At 44.2% G+C, this 19,566-nt stretch overlaps 1 protein-coding gene across 2 annotated transcripts in view; it reads left to right on the plus strand.

The window, feature by feature from the left end:
* Positions 1 to 19,566, plus strand: part of LRRC9 (leucine rich repeat containing 9) — a 2,495,628-nt gene that overhangs the window by 1,094,865 nt on the left and 1,381,197 nt on the right. For both annotated transcript variants that reach the window (XM_069638901.1, XM_069638902.1), the window contains 2 exons: positions 8,817 to 9,029; positions 9,114 to 9,233. In XM_069638901.1, the coding sequence (XP_069495002.1) occupies positions 8,817 to 9,029; positions 9,114 to 9,233 (333 nt within the window). The remainder of the gene's footprint in view (positions 1 to 8,816; positions 9,030 to 9,113; positions 9,234 to 19,566) is intronic.

A 19,566-nucleotide genomic window follows, 5' to 3' on the forward strand; every position in this document is an offset into this window, starting at 1 on the left:
GTTGCAAGACTGGTGCTGAGGTGAAAGCGGCCTTCAAGCGGTCAAATGCCGACTGAGCTTCGGCCGACCAATCAAAGACAACCGTGGCGTTGTTTAGGGCCGTGAGAGGCGCTGCTATGGAGGAGAAAGAGTGTATGAAGTGCCTATAAAAGTTTGCGAATCCCAGGAAAGACTGCAATGCTTTGATGGATTTAGGGACAGGCCATTCCATGACTACCTTGATCTTGGATGCGCTCATTCGGATGCCATGATTAGTAAGGTCAAAACTGAGGAACTCCACCTCAGTGGCGTGGAAAACACATTTCTCGGCCTTCACGAATAAATGGTTGTCTCTGAGGCGTTGCAGAATGGATGATACGTGTTGGACATGTTCCGTCAAGGCAGAGGAGTAGATCAATATATCGTCCAAATAGACCACTACGTATTGATCCATGATATCATGGAACAGATTGTTCATAAATGCTTGAAATGTAGCAGGAGCATTGCAAAGCCCGAAAGGCATCACTAGGTATTCATAAAGGCCAAATCGGGTCTTGAAGGCCGTTTTCCACTCGTCGCATTTTCTTATGCAGACGAGGTTATAAGCACCCCGAAGATCCAGTTTTGTGAACACTTTTGAATTCCCCAGCTGGTCGAATAGAACTGATATCAGGGGAAGAGGATACTGGTTCCTCACTGTCACAGCGTTCAGACCCCTGTAGCCTATGCAAGTCCCCCTCCTTCTTGGGCACGAAAAAGAGCAGAGAGGCAGCAGGGGACTTGGAAGGACAGATGAACCCCATGGCCAATGCCTTGTCTAGATAATCGTTGAGGACATTGTCTTCCTTTAGTGATAGAGAATAAACTCTGCCAGATGGTATTTTAGCCCCTGGCACTAGATCTATAGGGCAGTCATAAATCCGGTACGGAGGGAGTGTTTCTGCCATACCCTTATCGAAAACATCAGCAAAGCTAGCATATTCAGGAGGTATGCCGGTGGTTGAGACAGCGGAGACCGCCCCAATCAGAGACGACATGGTGGCTAAGGCTTGGCACGGCGTGCCTCTGACGACCTTGTGTGATGACTTCCATTGACTGTTGCAAACAGCCGAAGGGAACTGGACCAACGCTAAAGCCCAATCAATAGCGGGGTTGTGGAACTGGAGCCAGGGTATGCCCAGTATAACTTTATTGGCCGGGGCTTTAGTAACAGTGAACATGATTTCTTCGGAATGCCCTTCAGCTGTGTGCATGATGAGAGGCGCCGTATGTTGTGTCACCAGCGCCAAGCCATCCACCGCACTAACCGTCTCCGGTTGTGTTTTTGAAACAAGCAGAATCCCCACTGTAAGAGCGAACTGCTGATTAATATAGTTGCTGGTGGCTCCGGAGTCGATTATAGCCGTAGCAGGGAAAGGAATAACTGAAGCCACCGCAAAGGTAACAGGAAGCTGGAATAGTACATCCTGACCTGAAACTGGTGAGTCCAAGACTGCTTTTCCTGACTTAGGGACTTTGTCCACTGCCGGGATTAGGCGTTTCCCGCCTTTTTCTAGGGTCTCTTGGTACAGTCAGGAAGATGGTCAGAAGCCCCACCATACATACAAAGGTTGTGTGTTCTGCAGTGTTCCCTCTGAGCCGGAGTGCGAGGCACTCAAATAGCTCCGATCTGCATAGGTTCAGGAACAGGGACTGAAGGAGCAGATAGTTCAGAAACTACTGGAGGGGGAACTGGCCTTCTACGCCTCGGCTCTCAGCCCTGCGGGTATCGATCTGCAGAACCAGATCGAGTAGTTCTCCAAACACAGTAAGAACCACCGGGACCGTGTACAGGGTGTCCTTTAACTCCTCTGGTAGACCCTGATAAAAGACAGCAGACTTCTTTTATTCAGGTCAGTCGGTCTCATCAGCCAACTGGTTAAAGCAAGCTAAATAGGTAAGAAGAGAGGAGGAACCCTGTCTGAGCTTCAGAAGTTCTAGATCTGAAGCCTGAGTGGTGTATCGTGTGTCAAACACTTTGCTCATTGCAGATAGTGAAGCGTCACAGTTGTACAGTACATGACTGTTTGCTTCTAGGAGGGGATTAGCCCAAGCGGCCGTAGTACCCCCTAAATGTGACAAAACAAATGCTGCCTTGGTGGTGGATGTAGGGAATAAGGAAGGTCGACACAGGAAGTGCAGTTCTGTACTGTTTCGGATCACCCAGAAATCGTTTGGTTGGGGCCAGAGGAAACTGAGTAGACACCACCACTGGAGTAGGTTCCTGTCTCGGTGGGGGAAACCCGGAACCAGAGGCAGTAGCCCCGGCATCAGCCCCTTGCAATCCGGGTGTAGTCATCATGGCTTGTAGGTTATCGAGGCGTTGGCAAAGGCCTCTTGTGCAGTGGTCATGTCAGTCCAAAGATCTGCAACCATCTGTACTATTTGTGCTAACAGTTCGAAAGGCTCCATTGGCACGTTTTTTATGGCTGCTGGGTCTGTTACTCACCACCACTGATCAGGCCAGGGCGTTGATTAGAAGACCTTGAGTGGGTAACCAGGATGACAGACAACCTTCTGAACTCGTACTCGCCAGCCAAAATTCTGAATAACCTTCTTCCAAGTGAGGTATATCCAGGACTCAGCCTCCTGAACCTGAGGGAGTTCTTCTTTGAAATACACCCCTCTATTGTTCAAATAAGAAGACAAGCAGAGGTGTTGATTACACAAAATAGCGGGGGACCACCCACACCGCCAAACCAAAGCTGTAAGGAAAAAACACACAGATTAACACCAGTCGTGAGAAAACATAGAAAACAAATGATCACAACTATTGGTAATACCTGTCACTGTGGGCTTTAGGCCTATGGTGGACATGCCTGTGGGAAAACCCAAATAAGTGTTATCACACTCTGAACCCTACCTCTGTTTACTATGGAGCGTGAGAAGGAAGGAGAGGGAAGGCTTATCCCTGTAGTGTGCTGTTAAGACTAAGGTTCCTGAAGTCTAAGGTTCCTGAAGTCATTCAACCAACGACAGGAAAAAACAACAAATGGGATTGTTAGTATAGGGAAACTTCCCGGGCAGAACGAGGGCCGCACTAGATTCGGGTTGGTGCCCCGTGTCAGCAAAGCGTCCAGAGATGCACTTTGCACAATCACAGTTCCTTATGGTTGAATGTTGTAGAAGAGGAGGCTTCAGGCAAGGTAAAATGATATGAGCCAGGCAAGTAGTATCTCAGTGCTTGTCTTACCAGAAATGAAGAGCTGCCCGTACCTGGATATATGGGTTGGTCACCAAAAGAGGAAGAAGAACTCCAGCGGAACACTGCTTAGGTGGAGAAATGTCTTGATCCGAGACGGGCCACTCGTGAATATAGAATGAGTAGGCATGCAGCGGGGTCAGCAGCGGACCGCTCAAGGGGAAGGTTGAGAGCAGGCGCGTAGCGGGAGATGCGTGAAAACACTGTTTGGTAACTGGACAAAATCAGGAGTTATCAGTCTTACAGATGAATATGGATTTAGAAGTGCTGAATCTTTTTTAATTATTTTACCTATAAAAGGAGATGGGTTATTGGTCTATTCTTGGCCCAGTCTAATTCATCCAAGTTAGCTTTCTTTGAAAGGGGCAAAAATGTGTCTCACCTCACGCTGGATGGAAAAATGCCTTATTCGAAAGAGGCATTTTCAACTGTGAGAAATGGCCTGCTACCGCTCACCTTTCAGTTCTTTGACGTTATTTAGTGGCACAATATTATTTTTATTTTTTATTTATTTTATTGGTCATTTATTAGGCCCTTATACAGCAATCCAGTGTTTCAATGTGCCACAGTGCACAAGGGAAGGGAACAAGGGAGAAGAATAGACAATGGAATTAACAATGAATGCATAGAAAGAAACATTGGTCCTACTAAGCCTTGTGATATTTGGAGCATGCAAGTGCAGTGGAAGTAGTGACGTGCAATATAAGTAGTACCCTTAAATAATTAGTTTAGTACAATAAGATCCTCAAGCTGAATCAAATTAAAGGAATATGAGATTTTCTACTGTATCTAAAACCTTACAAGTATTTCCTAGTTGATGCAACTGTATTTTTTCTCTCATCTTCTTGATCTTATTAATAAAGAAAATGCTTGTCACTGGATCTTTGAACAGAGTGATCAAACTTTATATCTAGCAAATGATTTAGGCAATCTCGATCTGCTTTAAAAAGGGCTTGAGATTAGTTACCTGCCTGATTTGTAGTGTCACCATAAAAAGTTGCTTTTGCAGCTTTTTATTGCCCACTTCATTTTTTGTTGCCTCTGTAGTGCTCTAGGGATTATAGAGAACCAAATGTCTTCCAAGCTTTTTCTGCTTTCCTAATTTTACTATCCATAAGAAACTGATTGTACCAAGGGGCAGTTGTTCTATTTAGACAAGGAGATCTTTTTTTCTGGAACATATTGAGCTAGTAAATGTTGTAGTGACTCCTCACACTTTACGCACAATATGTTCCCTTTTAAATCAGGGTCAGTTCTTCATTTAGGGTATTAAGGGGTCGATTTTTTAAATACGTATCCAAAGATTTTCTTAACTTAACACTACCTTATTATTGTATAGATTGCTAGAAATAGAAAAGGGAATCAACACGTTGTCAGACCGGTCTAATGCAATTGCAGTCCTTCCCAATAGACAGATTTCATTGACCTAACATTTGAACATAAGTAGCTTTTCTGCAAGGTAATGTGTTTGCCAGTTGCTTTCAGAGTTTCAGACATATGTGTGCAAGCAATTTAGGGCTTGTGTAAAACTGAGGTGACCAGTTAGAGCATGCGCACATAAGACTCTTGATCTTTGCATATATCCTTAAGTAAGCTTATTTGTACAGTTCCAGCTAAGACATCATGTAGGATAAAGATACATGAAGCAACACAACAAACTCCAGAAATAGGCACCAACCCAACCACACACCAGCCTGCCCACTCCACAAATGCCATCCATGGACTACTTCCTCATCACCCATCCAACATTTCACACAAAGGTTCCACTAATACATAACAAGCACTCTGCATGACGATTCATGCACAGTAAAGGCAGACTAATACCGCACACCTGTTGTTACTGATATGAAAACATAACTGGTTTTCAATGGAGCTGCAATGTCAGTTGCAGCAGATACTTAAGCATCAAACAAGTCGAGACCTGTGACTGGATTAGACAGATATTTAAAAGAGGTTCAAGATGAGGGAAGATATTACACCAGCTCAGAGATCATTACCAGCCAAGACAGCAATCCATTTCAGAGCATTCCCTAACACCTACTGAGCCCTTCCAGGATGTACAACTGTATTCATCCAAGGAAAGGTCATCCCTTACCAAATTGACCGAGCAACATTATACTCCTCAAAGCACTGAAATGAGTCAGAAAGAGGCACAATGGATGAGCATATTCTAAGATCACAGCACAAGTCTAGATTTCTCTGCTGCTGGTTTGGACATTTTGTATTTGTATTTTATTTATTTGTATAGCGCACCAGGCCCGAAGGCAACCGGGCACATCACTTAGTTACAGGCATGTTACAAGCAGAAACATTTACATTAAATATACAAAATATACAAGTTGGGCATTTGGATTGCATTTCCAGAGATATGCAAGTTACACAGGACTATACAAAAGTACAACAGCAGGATATGACACAAGGCCGATAATGCTATAGTTAAAGGTTCCAAGATGGGGTCATAGGGAGTTGTGGGTGGACAGCCAAGCTTTAGCTTTGCGCTTGAAGGCTGGGAAGGAGGATTCAGCTCTGCGAGGATTAGGTAACACATTCCACAACTTATCTGCTAGGACAGGGAAGCTGCGACCGCCAGCGCGGGATTTCGAGGCAGTTAGTTTGGGCACTTGTGAGTGGTCTCGCAGCGGTGTGTAATGTGAACCTGTTGTTCAGGTAGCTGGGGACTTGGTTGGTGATACTTTTGTGTCTAAGTGCAAGAACTTTAAGAGAGACTCTTTGGGAGACTGAGAGCCAACGGAGACCCCGTCTGTAGTCAGAAATGTGTAGGGTCCTAGGAAGGTTGAGGACCGCTCTAATTGCATTGTTTTGGATAAGTTGGAGTTTTTTAATATTGTATTGGTTAGTACACAGATAAAGTGCATTGCAATAATCAATTGTGGAGAGGACCAGGGACCTGGCTAGTGTAGTCCAATTGGCTGGTGACAGAAAAGGGCGGCATGCTGTGATGAGCTTGCAGGTGTAGGATGCGGCTGATGAAACTGCGTTGGTTTGCCTAGATAGTGAGAGGGTGGAATCCATGTAGATGCCTAGCGTCTTAGTATCCTTGGCCACTTTGATGGAGTTGCCATCAATGGTGAAAGATTTGAACGATGGATGGGTCAAGCTTACTGAGTTTTTAGTGGGAACCAAGGATGAGGAGCTCAGTCTTCTCGTCATTTAAGCACAGTTCGTGCTGCGCCATCCAGGCCTGGATGACTTGATAAATGGCGTTGATGGATAGAGGATCGGTTTTGTGGTCTCCTGTGATGGGGATAAGTATCTGGGTGTCGTCAGCGTAGTTAGTGTACATGACACCCATTAGGTACAAGATGTCAAATAGAGGTTTTGTGAAAACATTGTAGAGTGTTGGGGATACACATGATACTTGAGGGACTCCACAAGCGACTGGGGAAGGTTCAGCAGGGGCTCTCATGGATCTATTGTCCAAGAAGGAGGTGATCCAGGCTGTAGCTTTATCCGAGAAGTGGGTGGCAGTTTTAAGGTGGCGGCATAAGATTTGGTGATTAACTAAATCAAATGCCAAACATGCCATAAGTCGCACATTTCACTACAAAATGGCTACTAACAATCCAACATATCTCTTGCAATGATAAGGATGTATACAAACTATTTTACTAAATTAAAATCTCATTGCCCAATGCCAAAGATTGTTATCTTGTGCTAATCGTAAAACATCATTTTAGTTCTTTACACATCTTATGCAGGGCTCTTGGAGCACAATTTGTGCCTGCTGAATCTTACCTTTTTCGAGATACCTTTCTGAATTGGGCTGGGAATTCTTTATCACTTACCTGTTCAATGGGTTTAGGCAGATTCCCACCTCATTACCTACCATATGGTTAGCTTGAATTTGGCAAAGGTAGAAATAACCTTCAGTAAGTGGCAAATGACAACACAGGAAACCAAGTTTCACTATTGTTAGTGACTACCTCAGCCTTTGTTAAGGAGGATTTCTGTGTTTGCATCACTTTAAGCCCCAACCCTTGTTATGCCTCCACTAGAAAACAGAATCCTTACTGAAGAATACTTTCTCACGCTGGTTTTTTTAACTGCCAATGATAAAGAATCCTTTCTCACACCGTTTTTGTAACTGCCAATAATAAAGAATCCTTTCAGAATCCTTACTGTGTGCATCTACTTCCTAGCAGGAAGTGGATGGATACTAGATCTGGGTGTACTTAAAAAGTGACTTTTGAATATTTATTGGTCACATCCTTTAAATGCGGATGGTTCCAGAATATTTGCAGATCAATTAGGGTCTCGAATCCCACCACACACTTGTGTTCAGAGGCCCAAGGAGCGAAACCAGCATATGTACCGGAAATAGAAAAATACTATCCCTACGAAACTAGAAGTATAATACATTCTACTTCAGGCCCATCGATGCAAAAATAGTAGAAATACTAGTTGTTGTATGGGCAAACCTAGAAATTGGATTACTGTATTTCTATTTTTGTAACCAAATTCTAAATATTATTTTCACTATTCCAGTAAAATAATTCTTAAAGGCATCCTTCTATAGAGAGGTATTTACAGTGTGGAAGTAAAGATAGGCTGGAGAGTGATAGAAAATGATTCAACTTGGTGGTCCAAACAATCTTTTTCTATACTCCTCTGAACCAGCATAGGTGCTCTGAAATTACACTGGGGGCACAGTGTAAAATCCTATTGATATAACATCACATATTGGGCCATATTCTCAAAATAATCACTTGTGGAAAAAAAGATATACTCCATGCACAAAGGGCATTTGAGTGTCCACATCACGGTTGTGGACATTTAAACATCTTTGTTTCCCTCCCTTTCAGCATTTGTGCAAATAAGGGAAGTTTCTGAACATTTTAAAGTAAATCATTTTTTGCAGTAGCAGGATGCACTTTAAAATTCACTGAAAACAAAAGCATCCCCATGCGCCTGATTGGATCAGGTGCAGTGGGAAGCACATCACATACCAGACCCGGTCATGAATTATTTTTTTAGTAGAACAGCAGTGATGTAAAGAATTGTGGTTCTGCCTGCAGTTCTACCCTTTAAAGAGGGGATAGATATTCTGTCTTTATATTTCACTATGACAGGACATTAAGGGTCTGTCACTGTGGAATGCGCTCCCAGCACTGACATTGGTGATAGGACCCTGTAATACATTAGTGTGGAGAGAACGTGCCCAACATGCAAGGGGGTGAACAGCGCATAATTTAAGCTGCTGTCCAGCACCTCTGGAATTTACAGGACAGCTTTGAGTATATCTTGTCCTGCACATTTCACAAACAAGTGCAAATAAAACGGCACTTCCTCCTCACTTTTTTATTTGCACTTCTTAGAATTTTGCCGACTATCTTTTTAGATCTTTCTATGCAAGTAACCATTACTGTATCCTTTTATGTTTTGATTAGAGACCGTAATCTTATTTCCTCTGGGCAAAACAGTAGGGGGGTATGCATTCAACAGATAGCTAAAGAACATGCACGTGAATATGCAAATTGTATTTCTTAAATTCAGTTTCCTGGTCAATATGAAACAAGCTCATTGGATTTTAATTTAGGGAACTGTTTAATACTTGTTTACATATTCATTCCTCTAGGGTAAATCTCAGTACTTGTTTTCTACAATAACTAAACTTAGTGCTGAAGAAGTGAATGAGGCTGTGGAATCCGAAGCTATGTCTTCTGAATTAATCAAAGATGGCAAAGTGCTAAACATGGAACCTGTCTTGAAGCCGAAACCTAAAATTATCAGCCTAGATGAAAAGACAATACTTTCCTTGGCCAAAGCTGACATTTGCAGCCAGGTAGAAGTAAGTAGGATTTAAAATTGAATATTGCCATTTTTAGATGCATCAAAATGTCACTTTTGAATTCTTAAAATCTTTGTAATGCAGGTGCTGAATTTGCATGGGAATGGCCTTAATAAATTGAAGGACTTATCCAAGTTTACTTCAATTTGGAAACTCATTATCAGCTTTAACGAGTTCACTAGCTTGGAAGATGTGTCCTATCTGGTAAGACCTAAGTTATTTCTATTTCGTTCAATTCTTTTCTTTTTTGTAGCTGTGCACTTTATGTAAATTTCAAATAGTACCATCGAGCATATGCATGTCTGCATGCTTCTGACTTTTACTGTGTGTATTAATCAATTTTCTTGGGCTGTAGACGGAATAGGCCTAGGGGTGTTCATGGTAAACAGGTGAAAGAATTAGTTTTTCTTAAATATTTTCAGTTTTCAGAATTACATTTTAAAAAACTGTAGCTAGAGATTGTGTAGAAAAGGTATGTAACAGCAGATACAAGTAAATGTCTGTCAGCTCTAAAAATGCAATATACAATCTGAGTTATGAAATACAATATAGGAATACATGATTTAGAAATCAATAGTGGAGAAATCAATAGTGGTATTAACAGAACTGTATGGACCAACTCTAAAAGCTTTCTCATGCTGAGAATGTTTTTAAATTACACACCAACACTTAATTTAGTATAATCTTATTGCAGATGCACAATTGTGTGCAGTATGTAGAAACCTCTGAGAATTTTATGGAGCAGATCCAGAGTAGATATAGTATTAATAAGGATAGGGGTCCATCACAAATCACATTCGCTTGAAATGACTAGATTATGCAAAAATGCAACACAGTTGTGCAGGGATCTGTAACATTGTATGACTAAGAAAAATTATACTAATAGAAGTACACTTTAACTTGCTTGGAAAATTAAACTAGCATATAAAAGCGGGTTAAAATTTAATATTAGGGAAATTGAAATTAAACGATGGCAAGTCATGTTGAACATATTATATCATATTGATACCAGGAATTTATTAAGATTAATTAATACAAATTTTGAATTCTCTACTGGGAAGTATGTTTGCTTTTTGACTGTGGCTGCCACTTTAAGAGAAAGTATATATGCCTGGAGACTGCCTGAAGACTGCAAGGAACGCCTGTGCGGAGTCCTGAGACGAGTCCAGTCACTCGCCAGTCAACCGAGTGGTTGGATCGTCAGTGAAACAATGACCAGGAAACTTGGTAGAGGTAACCAGCTCGAGAGCACAGGGCCTGCAGACCGAGATACGAGCCTGCGGAGTGGAAGTACGCTATCTTTGTTTGAAGACGGCTCGACAAAGGTTTTATCTGATCCCGTGAACGACACAGCCAACACTTCACCGCGCAGAATGGCAGGTAAGCCAGCAGTTGGATCCGGGTCTATTCCACCAGTGTTGCTTGAAATGGAGGCGTCTCATAGCCCTTGCTCTGATGCCAATTTAAGCCCTGGTGACTGCTCCCTGCTCGCAGCAGGAAACAATCCTCCACAACCCCCTTATATCCCCCTCAAATCCCTCGTGCTCGACACAACCTTGTAAACTGAAATCACTCTGATGGGAATTCGCTCGAACAATGAGGGGAGGGATGAGCTAATAATTTCAGTGATGGAATTCTCCCGGGTTAAAGCAAAGCAAAATTTGTATTTGTATTTATTCATTTTTATGTAGCACTTTACACCAAAGCACTCTACATTACAAAAACAAAATTACAATCGAAGCATGACTATCAAACTAGAATCAAACAATCAATAACATTATGTACAACAATTAGCTGAGGACAAGGAATGAGAGAAATGGAGGAAAGTAAGAATGGAGTGAAATGAGGGTCATGAAGGAGGATGAAGAAGATGAGATTTTAAGGAGGAGCGGAAGGAGAGGTAGGAGGAGATAGAATGGATATGGAGAGGTAGGGAGTTCCAATGTAGGGGGGCAAGGAGCTGAAAGGAACGGAAGCGGGAAGGGGCACAGGGTGGTGGAGCAACAGAGAGGAGGAATAGGTCAGCAGGTCAGAGGACGAGAGGGAGTATAGAACGAGAGGAGGGTGGAGAGGTAGGGAGTGGCAAGGTTGTGAAGAGATTTAAAAACAAGGCAGAGAAAGTTGAATTTAAGTTGGGAATGAAAGGGAAGCCAGCCAAGAGAAGAGAGCGAAGAGGAGATAGAATCAAGAGGGAAGAGAAAGCAAAGAGTACGGGTAGCAGAGTGATAGAGGGATTTGAGGGGAGCAAGATAAGAGGCAGGGAGGCCGAAGAGGAGAGAGGAACAGTAGAATAGACAGGAAAAGATGAGGGATGAGATTAAGAGTTTGGTAGCGTGGAAGGTGAGGGAAGATCGGATTTCACGAACATTGAAGAGGTGATAGCGGCAGGCTCGTGAGGTTAGAGAAATGTGGAGAGTAAATGAGAGGTTAGAGTCAAAGTAGAGGCCAAGGTTACGAGCAGAGGATGAGAAGGAAAGATAGGAGGGTAGAAAGAGGATAGAAAGGGGGATCAAGAGGCGACGAGCCAGAGGGGCCGCACTTCAGAAGCAACTGCTATCTCAGCTAGGCGGTCTCTGTAAAGACTTGTAGGGGGTGGTCTGTACTTCTGCTCTCTATATGGTAGAGGGGAGGCACAGAGGACCCCAGCCTAGATTATCTATTCGGTAGCTATGGTCGAGCAATCAAGGCCTAGCTTCTCAGGAGGTGATGCAGGCTGGTTCTTAAGTGCAGTGTAGTCCCCAAGCCCCCACAAAGGAATGCCCACACACTGTATTGGTCAGAACACAGTCTTTATATAATCAATATTCAAGATTATGTACACTTATCATAATAACTCACTTTGTACTTAGGAAAATCAACAATGGCAAATATATACAATTCTACAGTGGTACCACCCTTTGTATTAGATCTCATTAAAGTGCATCAACAATACTGTAACAATGTCACACAGATCAATAGAGTGAAACCAGCAATAGAGAGAGGAGAGAAAATAAGATGGTTGAGCAATAGGCAGAATACTGGCCCCCTACCACTAGACACAGTTCTGTGTGGAGATCCCCTCACCTGGGCAACCTGTAAAATAAAGATATAGCACAAGCCCTGTCCATATATTGTTCTGCAAGTCTTATTCCCTCCTATAATGTTTTTACCCCCCCAATGTACCTGGTGGAGTCGAGTTCTTCGAAGAGGCGTCGACAGATCCTTCTTGAGCGACCCCCTTTCAAGCGGGAGTCACGGATCGTCGAGAGGCGTCGAGAAGCGTCGAGGAACTCGGCGTTCGGCGGCGGGGAATCGACGGCCCTTCTTGAATGCCTTCCCTTTCAAGCGGGAGACACGGGGCGTCGAACGTCCGTCGAGGAACTCGGCGTTCGGCGTCGGGGAATCGACGGCCCTTCTTGAATGCCTTCCCTTTCAAGCGGGAGACACGGGGCGTCGAACGTCCGACAACAAACAGGGTAGAACGGCGTCGATGAGGCGGCAGCTTCGATCCAAGCGGTGCTCGTCGACGACGGAGCGTTGGCGTCCTGCAAGGCAGAGGCGTGCGGGGCACCTCGATGACAATTGTTCTGGACTGCAAAGATTGTGAAGACGGGGGCCCAGCAAGGGCGTCGAGTCGTTCGAGTCTTTGTGGTCTTCGGGTGGCGGGAAACCCACCGGCAGGTTTCTCGTCGGCGCGTTGGTCGTCCTCGACTTTCTCCGGCAGGATAAAGCGGTCGACGGTGCGGACGAGGGAGTCCTTCGATCCAAATGTTCTTAGGCAAGGAGCGGACGGCTCCGGTCGTCGGCGGCACGGCGTCAAGTGGTTCCCACGGCTGGGCAACACAACTTCGACGGGCCTCCAGCGGTTACACAGACCTGCGAACCCTGGTCGACGGCAATGGACTTCGACGGCGGCGATGCCCGGGTGCTTCACTTCGATCTCCTCGACGGTCCCGTCTCGGGTCGGCAGCCTTTCGAGGGTCTGACTTCCAGGGCGCTTCGGCGAAGATGTAGTGCTGCTCGATGATCCCTCGGAGCACGGGAAGAGGGCGCCTTACCAGGTCCTCTCTCGGGTCAGTCCTCGATGAATTCGGCAGCTTTCAGATCGGTCGAAGCAAGTGCAACAGCAAGTCTTCTTCTTCCAGCTGGGCGTTGAGGATCAGCAGTTCCAGTTACTCTTAGAGTGGAGACTCAGCTTCTGAACGCTTCTGAACAATTACCAGTGGTGAGAGGTCCCCAGATATACTATTCTGTCTCTCATACACACTGCTGGCACACACTCAGCAGCCAATCATACAGAAGGGCATTCATGCAGTCAGTCAGCCAATCAGGCACACAGTGCATTCAGGCCACACTCCTCCCTTTCAGACACTCACAACAAGGAATGTGGATTGGGACAAGTACCCAGCCATTCAACACTACACACTGCATTCAGGCCAGTTTCGGGCAGGGCTGTCTCAGTCTTTGTCTCTCATGCCAGAAACCAGACAACCACAACAAGGAGTGTATATTGGTCACACACTCCATTCACCCAGGTCCCACCCACAGGAGGTACCCACAACATACAGTCACTGGGAAGGCTCCAGTCAGTCTAGCTGGGCCTTCACAACAACACCATATATGGAACTTCCACCCAACAGCCAGTCAGGGGAAGGGACAGAGTCAGGGCTTCCCAGGACTTTGGGAAAACAAGGTAACAGGCAATAGAAAGCAAGAGGCCACAGGGGCCATCTTGTTTCCTATCAGGAATCAACTGATCCCAATGGTAGGGCCTGGGTATCCCAAAATGGAGGACACCCAGAGCACCTGTCAAATTCAGCATGGAGCTGCCACCAGCCCATACCCTGCGGGCCACCCACAGGTGCCCAAAAACATACACTAGGGGCACAGGGTTGTACCCCTACCCATGGGTGCCATAAGGGCATCCCATGGGTCTGTTCACCAAACCAAAAGAGAGAGCTGCACTGCCAGGAGTCCCACATGGACTCCTGGGCAGAAAACACAACAGAACACACGATAAAAAGCAGTAAAGGACAAGGATTCAGAGGCCCTGTCCCTCTGATGCATTTCCAGCATCACAGTCTCCTGTGAACCTAAACAGAACCTCCATGCTGACACAGCGACAAATGCCTATAGTGACATTAGCGCTCCATGTAGCACTGATGAAAACGGAGATGTAGCCCCTGCAAAACATGCTGGAGTCGTAGCCTCTACAGCCTCCGACAAAGATATACAATCTGAAATGAGCAATGCCATGCCTAACGAATCAGACCAGTTTGAAGTGGAACGAAGCAGGTCCGAAGAAAACTGGGAGATCTGTCGGCCAATGGAAGTGGCCTCCTTCTCACTTGGACCTAGAGCTTCTAAATCTAGCTTCTCAGATAATCAGATGCCGGGTTTCGTGAATTTGCTGATTACCCCATTGTTGAAATGGAAATGGGCAGGCCCTGCTAAATATGCAAAAGGGCACAACAGCTTTCAATGGTTCAAAGTGCTCGACGTTGACTCAAGGAACTTTAATAACCAACCAACGAAACGCATTACGAGCTTACATCCTGATACAAAAAATGGCACGAAAACACCTGTTGAAGCAGTGCTGAGTGAATTAACAGACTGCAAACTGTTGGAGGGCTTAGAGGGAGAAGACAGTCAATATCATGCCACAGTCCAACCACCTGTGCAGCACACCCCACACCCCAACTATGAGGGGTCAACAGAGAGAAGCCGACCGGCTCAAAAAAGACCCAGACTATCATCAAATGCTTCGCAAATTGAAGTCCAGGAGCAAGAACTCATTGACAACATCACCCGAGATTGTGTGGAATAAGAAGATGAGTGCAACAAGAAGATCCAAAGCACCACGACATCGGAGATACATAAGTCAGAGGTTTTTGTGGGATATTATCAGGCATACAACGAGACATTGAGGTTCTGAGAGCAATGATTGAAGCTCTGGATGCCAAGTGATTGGAATCTGCGACTGGGAATGTGGAAAGCAAAAGGTGGAGTCAAAATGATTGATCAATTAAAGGGAGTGCTGAATTCCCTACTGAAATGTATAAATAGCTCATCCTAAATCTAGAAGCCGTAGGACAAGGCAATATGGAGCTTAGAGAAAAAATGCTGCTACCAGCTTCCCACCTAGACCATACGGTCATTGCTTCTCCCTCGCAATTAGACTTTACTACCTCTCTTCATAATCCCTCTACTACTGGAAAAAAAATAATAATAAGGAACGATTATCATCAGCAGGACTACCAGACCCTAAACACTCCAGGGCTTCTAAACAAGGCTCCTTGACCCAAATGTCAATGATCACCATTGCAATGGCCCATTCATGAAGCTATACAAATCTATTCATGACACTCTGGCCAATCATACCACTTTGTTAGCAATGGTACACTCAAAAATGATATTTGTTGAAGGTCATATTACTGCAAAAACCCATTGTGAGGGGGAAGTCAGGCCTGTAATTCCCCTGGAAAATGTGAAAAAAAACGAGAGACCTACAACGGAACGACGATTAAACTTGAGAAACCCTCGCAATGAAGAACTATCAAGTAGAAAGGGAACCCGAGGGGAGTCTACCCAAAGGGACATCGCCTTGGCGGAGAGCACCAACAGCCTGGTTGAGACTGAGGAGAGAGTCTCACCGGCCAACAATGAAAAAGGTTTCGTGGAGACACAAGCCCATGAAACTACCACGAAATCTCCTGAGCAGGCACCCAAACCCAATAACATTGAGAAGGAAGCCGATGGAAAAACATACTTTCTGTTTGGAAGTAAAGGGAATAAAAGAGCGGAGACTGCTCTGTCAGTGACACAACAAAGATCTTCCCATCGTCCAAGAGGAAACAAAGCAAGACTTTTTTAATAAATGATCACTGCCAGCGAAGTAAAACAAACAACATGGGAACAGTAGAGCTCTCAAACGGAAGAAACTATGCTCTAAATAGAAGAAGGTCTGCCAAAAAGAAGACGAGGATTTAACGACTCAAGGAGATTCAAACACACTTGTTGATTTATCTATCTACTCGTTTGAAGATAATGAAAAGGATATACCAGCAAACAGGAGGCCATTCACAGCCCTCTCTCGAAAACCCTGCATAAGACCTAGCACCAAAAATAAACAGCGACCTGGAATGGATCTCCCCCTTCCTCACGTTGGCTGAAAAACCAGATCATCTCATTGCAAAATTTAAAGATCATGAAGGAGGGCCTAATCCTATGACTGAACTGCCCCTATCTAAGGAAAGGGGCCGTCAGACGCAAATGCGACCTGCTCCTACATATAAGAATCAGGGAAGTACTGTAATCAGTGATGAGTAGGCTAAAAGAACAAGAGCAAACTCCTCTCAAACACCCGCCCATCCGACAAGACACAGAAGTCGAGACCATGAGATTCAAGAAGTAAGTAGGAAAAGGAATGTGACACGCAAAGCAGAATACGAGGAAAAGGAAGAGAAACCAACAGGCAGACAGCCAAACTCCATAAAAGACTATACAAGATGCCTCAGATTAGAAAGAGTGGTTGATGAGGGAGATGATTTCATTCTAAATAGACATAATGTAGACATAATGTATATGGTCAGACTATGCCACTGTAGACCCCAATTAAGGCAAATTAACACTGTAGATTTTGCAGTTTAGAAGAGAGGACAGAACAGATTGAGTACATCTTAACCTAAAGTCCATTGTGGTAAAAAAATGTACTTTTGACAGCAGTGGTGAGTTTTCTTATGCTGGGTTTTGATTTGACAGTTTTTAATACGGGGACTGATCAGGAACGCCACTCTGAAGGGTCAAGGCAAACCACGGAAGGCCTAAAGAGCTTATTTGACCAGGACCTCCAGAACGTATTAACAAGAGAATGTAGGCAGCGGCTCACTGGAAACAAATCCTGATCCAGTAGCAAAAGAAGAGTGACTCTTAAGACAGCAGAAATCGAATTTAACATTGCCTATCAATTGTGAACCCCAGCTCCAGCCAAGGGAAATATACCAGCATATTGTTGACCAACGATTGGAGATTTCTTGAGAACCCCAAGTGCATGCCTCATCTGTTTGCGTTTTTGAACCAAACGGCACATCAGAGTGTGAAACCAAGCAAATAAAGGCCAAATACAAAAATTGCCTTATTAACCATAGAAGCGCCTTATTCCCTCAATATGCGGAAACTATGATAAGGGCGTTGGCCAAGAAATCGACGGCCGAGATTTGGTCCCTGATTAGGTCAGTAAATCAGACCCAACAATTCCAACAATTGAGTGGGGTGACCGCGGCAAATTGTATAGCATTCTTTGGATCTTTATTTAAACAACTCCCTCACGGGCATGATCTATCCTTAGAAACAGAAAACAACTGTCACTTGCTCTACGATCACGATGATCTAGTAACTATCAAAAGACTAAGCCCATCTCTAGCCCTAGGGCCGGATGGGCTATCCAACCAAGTACTGAAGGAAAATCCAAAGCAGTGGGCGAATATGTTAAATCTGGTGCTAAGGAACGTTCTATCCTCAAAATCCATCCCTCCTTCCTGGAAAACGGTGCACATAATTCCAGTATTTAAAAATGACACCCAGACAGACCCCAAAAACTATTGGCCGATAGCCCTGCTGGATGCAATGGGGAAAATGCATGCCACATTACTTCTAAAAAGACCGACGGAATGGGCACAGAAAAACGGGTTAAACGACAAGTTTCAGGCAGATTTTGTAAAGGGGATGGGGACTTCTCCCCCAGCTCTTTTGATCACACTGCTCAAAGCAAAGATCATGAAAAGCAAATACAAGTAAAACTTGGCATTTGTAGACTTTTCAAAGGCATTCGACAGCATACATTGAAACCGACTGTGGAAAAAGCTGGCTGATAAGAAGTGCCCTGCTGATCTGCTGGAACAACTTTGAGGGCTCTATACAAACACGACGATAAGAATCTGTCTCAAGACTAAATGGCTATTAAGTGAGGAAATACAAACAGAAAAGGGGTGTCGAACAAAGCTGTTCCTTGGCCCCCACCCTCTGCAATCTATACATTGCAGATCTGGGAAATTACATGAAACAAATCAGAAGCTTCCCTACAAAGATTGGCAAAATGAAGATTACTCATCTACTATACGCAGATGACCTAGTCGTACTTGTTTACACCAAAGTGGGACTACAAAGACAGTTGCACAGATTAGAGGAATATGCAGCAGAAAACTACCTAGAAATCAACACAGATAAAACAAAGATCCTCACCCTTAAAAAGGGTCAAGAACCTAGGAAAAAGAAATTCAAATTGTACCTTAACCACTTAGAAATTATGACAGTAACATCCTTTAAATACCTGGGGATACTGATCTCGAAGAACACAGCAGAGACTCACACTATTGAGTCTTTAAGGAAGAAAGCCACCACACTCGCTAGCCAAACGATAATTCTAATATGGAAATATTGTAGATACTCACTCCTCCCAATAATTGAGTTCTACAAAGCCAAGGTGATTACCACGCTTACCTACGGTGCTGATGTCCTATTTGACTTACTATTCAAGCTCTGGGCACTCTTGGAAGGTCTTTTTTGGAAGAAGACTCTTAGACTTCCTTGTTCAATCCCAATACAGGTTTTTAGAAAGGAACTGGGGCTAGGATCTATGAAAACGGCAGCCCAATGGAAAATACTGAGTCTGCTTGGAAAATGTGTGAGCACCAACCCCCTTCTATGATTGACTGGATCAAATCCGAATTAATAAATGGAGACAACAAAGCTCTGATTAAGTGGGGGGACGAGTGCAGAAAACTACTCGCAGAAATAGAGAGCTCAGTAGATGACCTTCTGACCAACCCCGGAAAGGTGAAGAAATAATTATGAGAATTGGGCTGTATAGCCACCATAGAGGATGTAAACAAATGAAAACTGCACCAAAACTTAGCATCCGAAGTAAGAAAGCAAGGTGAGATCCAACAATATCCAAGGACATGCCCAGATCCGAAGATGAGAACTGCATTTATGAGCATCAGATTTAATCTTTGCAGGACAAAGGAAGTAATATCTGTGAGAGCCAAAGAACAAGTCAGTGATAAATAGTGTAGATTCTGCAAAGCAGAGGACGTGAAAGAAACTCTTCTTTTTTTTTTTTTTGTACTTTATTTTTTTTTGCTCAAAACAAAGGAACAAACAGCACTATGGGCTAAATTGCGAACAAACCCTCCCTCCCACCCTCTGGCACAACCACCATTTGACAAGAGTACTTCAGCCATTGCATCATAGATAGCATAAATAAAGTATAGTAAGGCGATCAGCTTTGTATTCACAAGTTACAGGCATCAGTGTGCCCATTGTAGTCTCACATCCACATTACATATGTCTCTCGACTACTTCTTCAGTTCATGGTCCAGGTCCGTTGGGCGCCAGGGACCCCCCAGCATCAGACTGCTGAATCAGAAATTGCGTGTATGCATCCCTTATACTCCTGTCGTTAAACCAATTTCCAGTTAATGCCCCCTTCTGCTTTCCATGTCATTGCAACACAATATGTCGGCCCACCATTGAGAAACACTGGGGCTCTCCTTCCTTC

Source organism: Ambystoma mexicanum, chromosome 14 (assembly GCF_040938575.1).
Source record: "Ambystoma mexicanum isolate Mex_15411 chromosome 14, UKY_AmexF1_1, whole genome shotgun sequence".
In the NCBI taxonomy this organism is placed as follows: Eukaryota; Metazoa; Chordata; class Amphibia; order Caudata; family Ambystomatidae; genus Ambystoma; species Ambystoma mexicanum.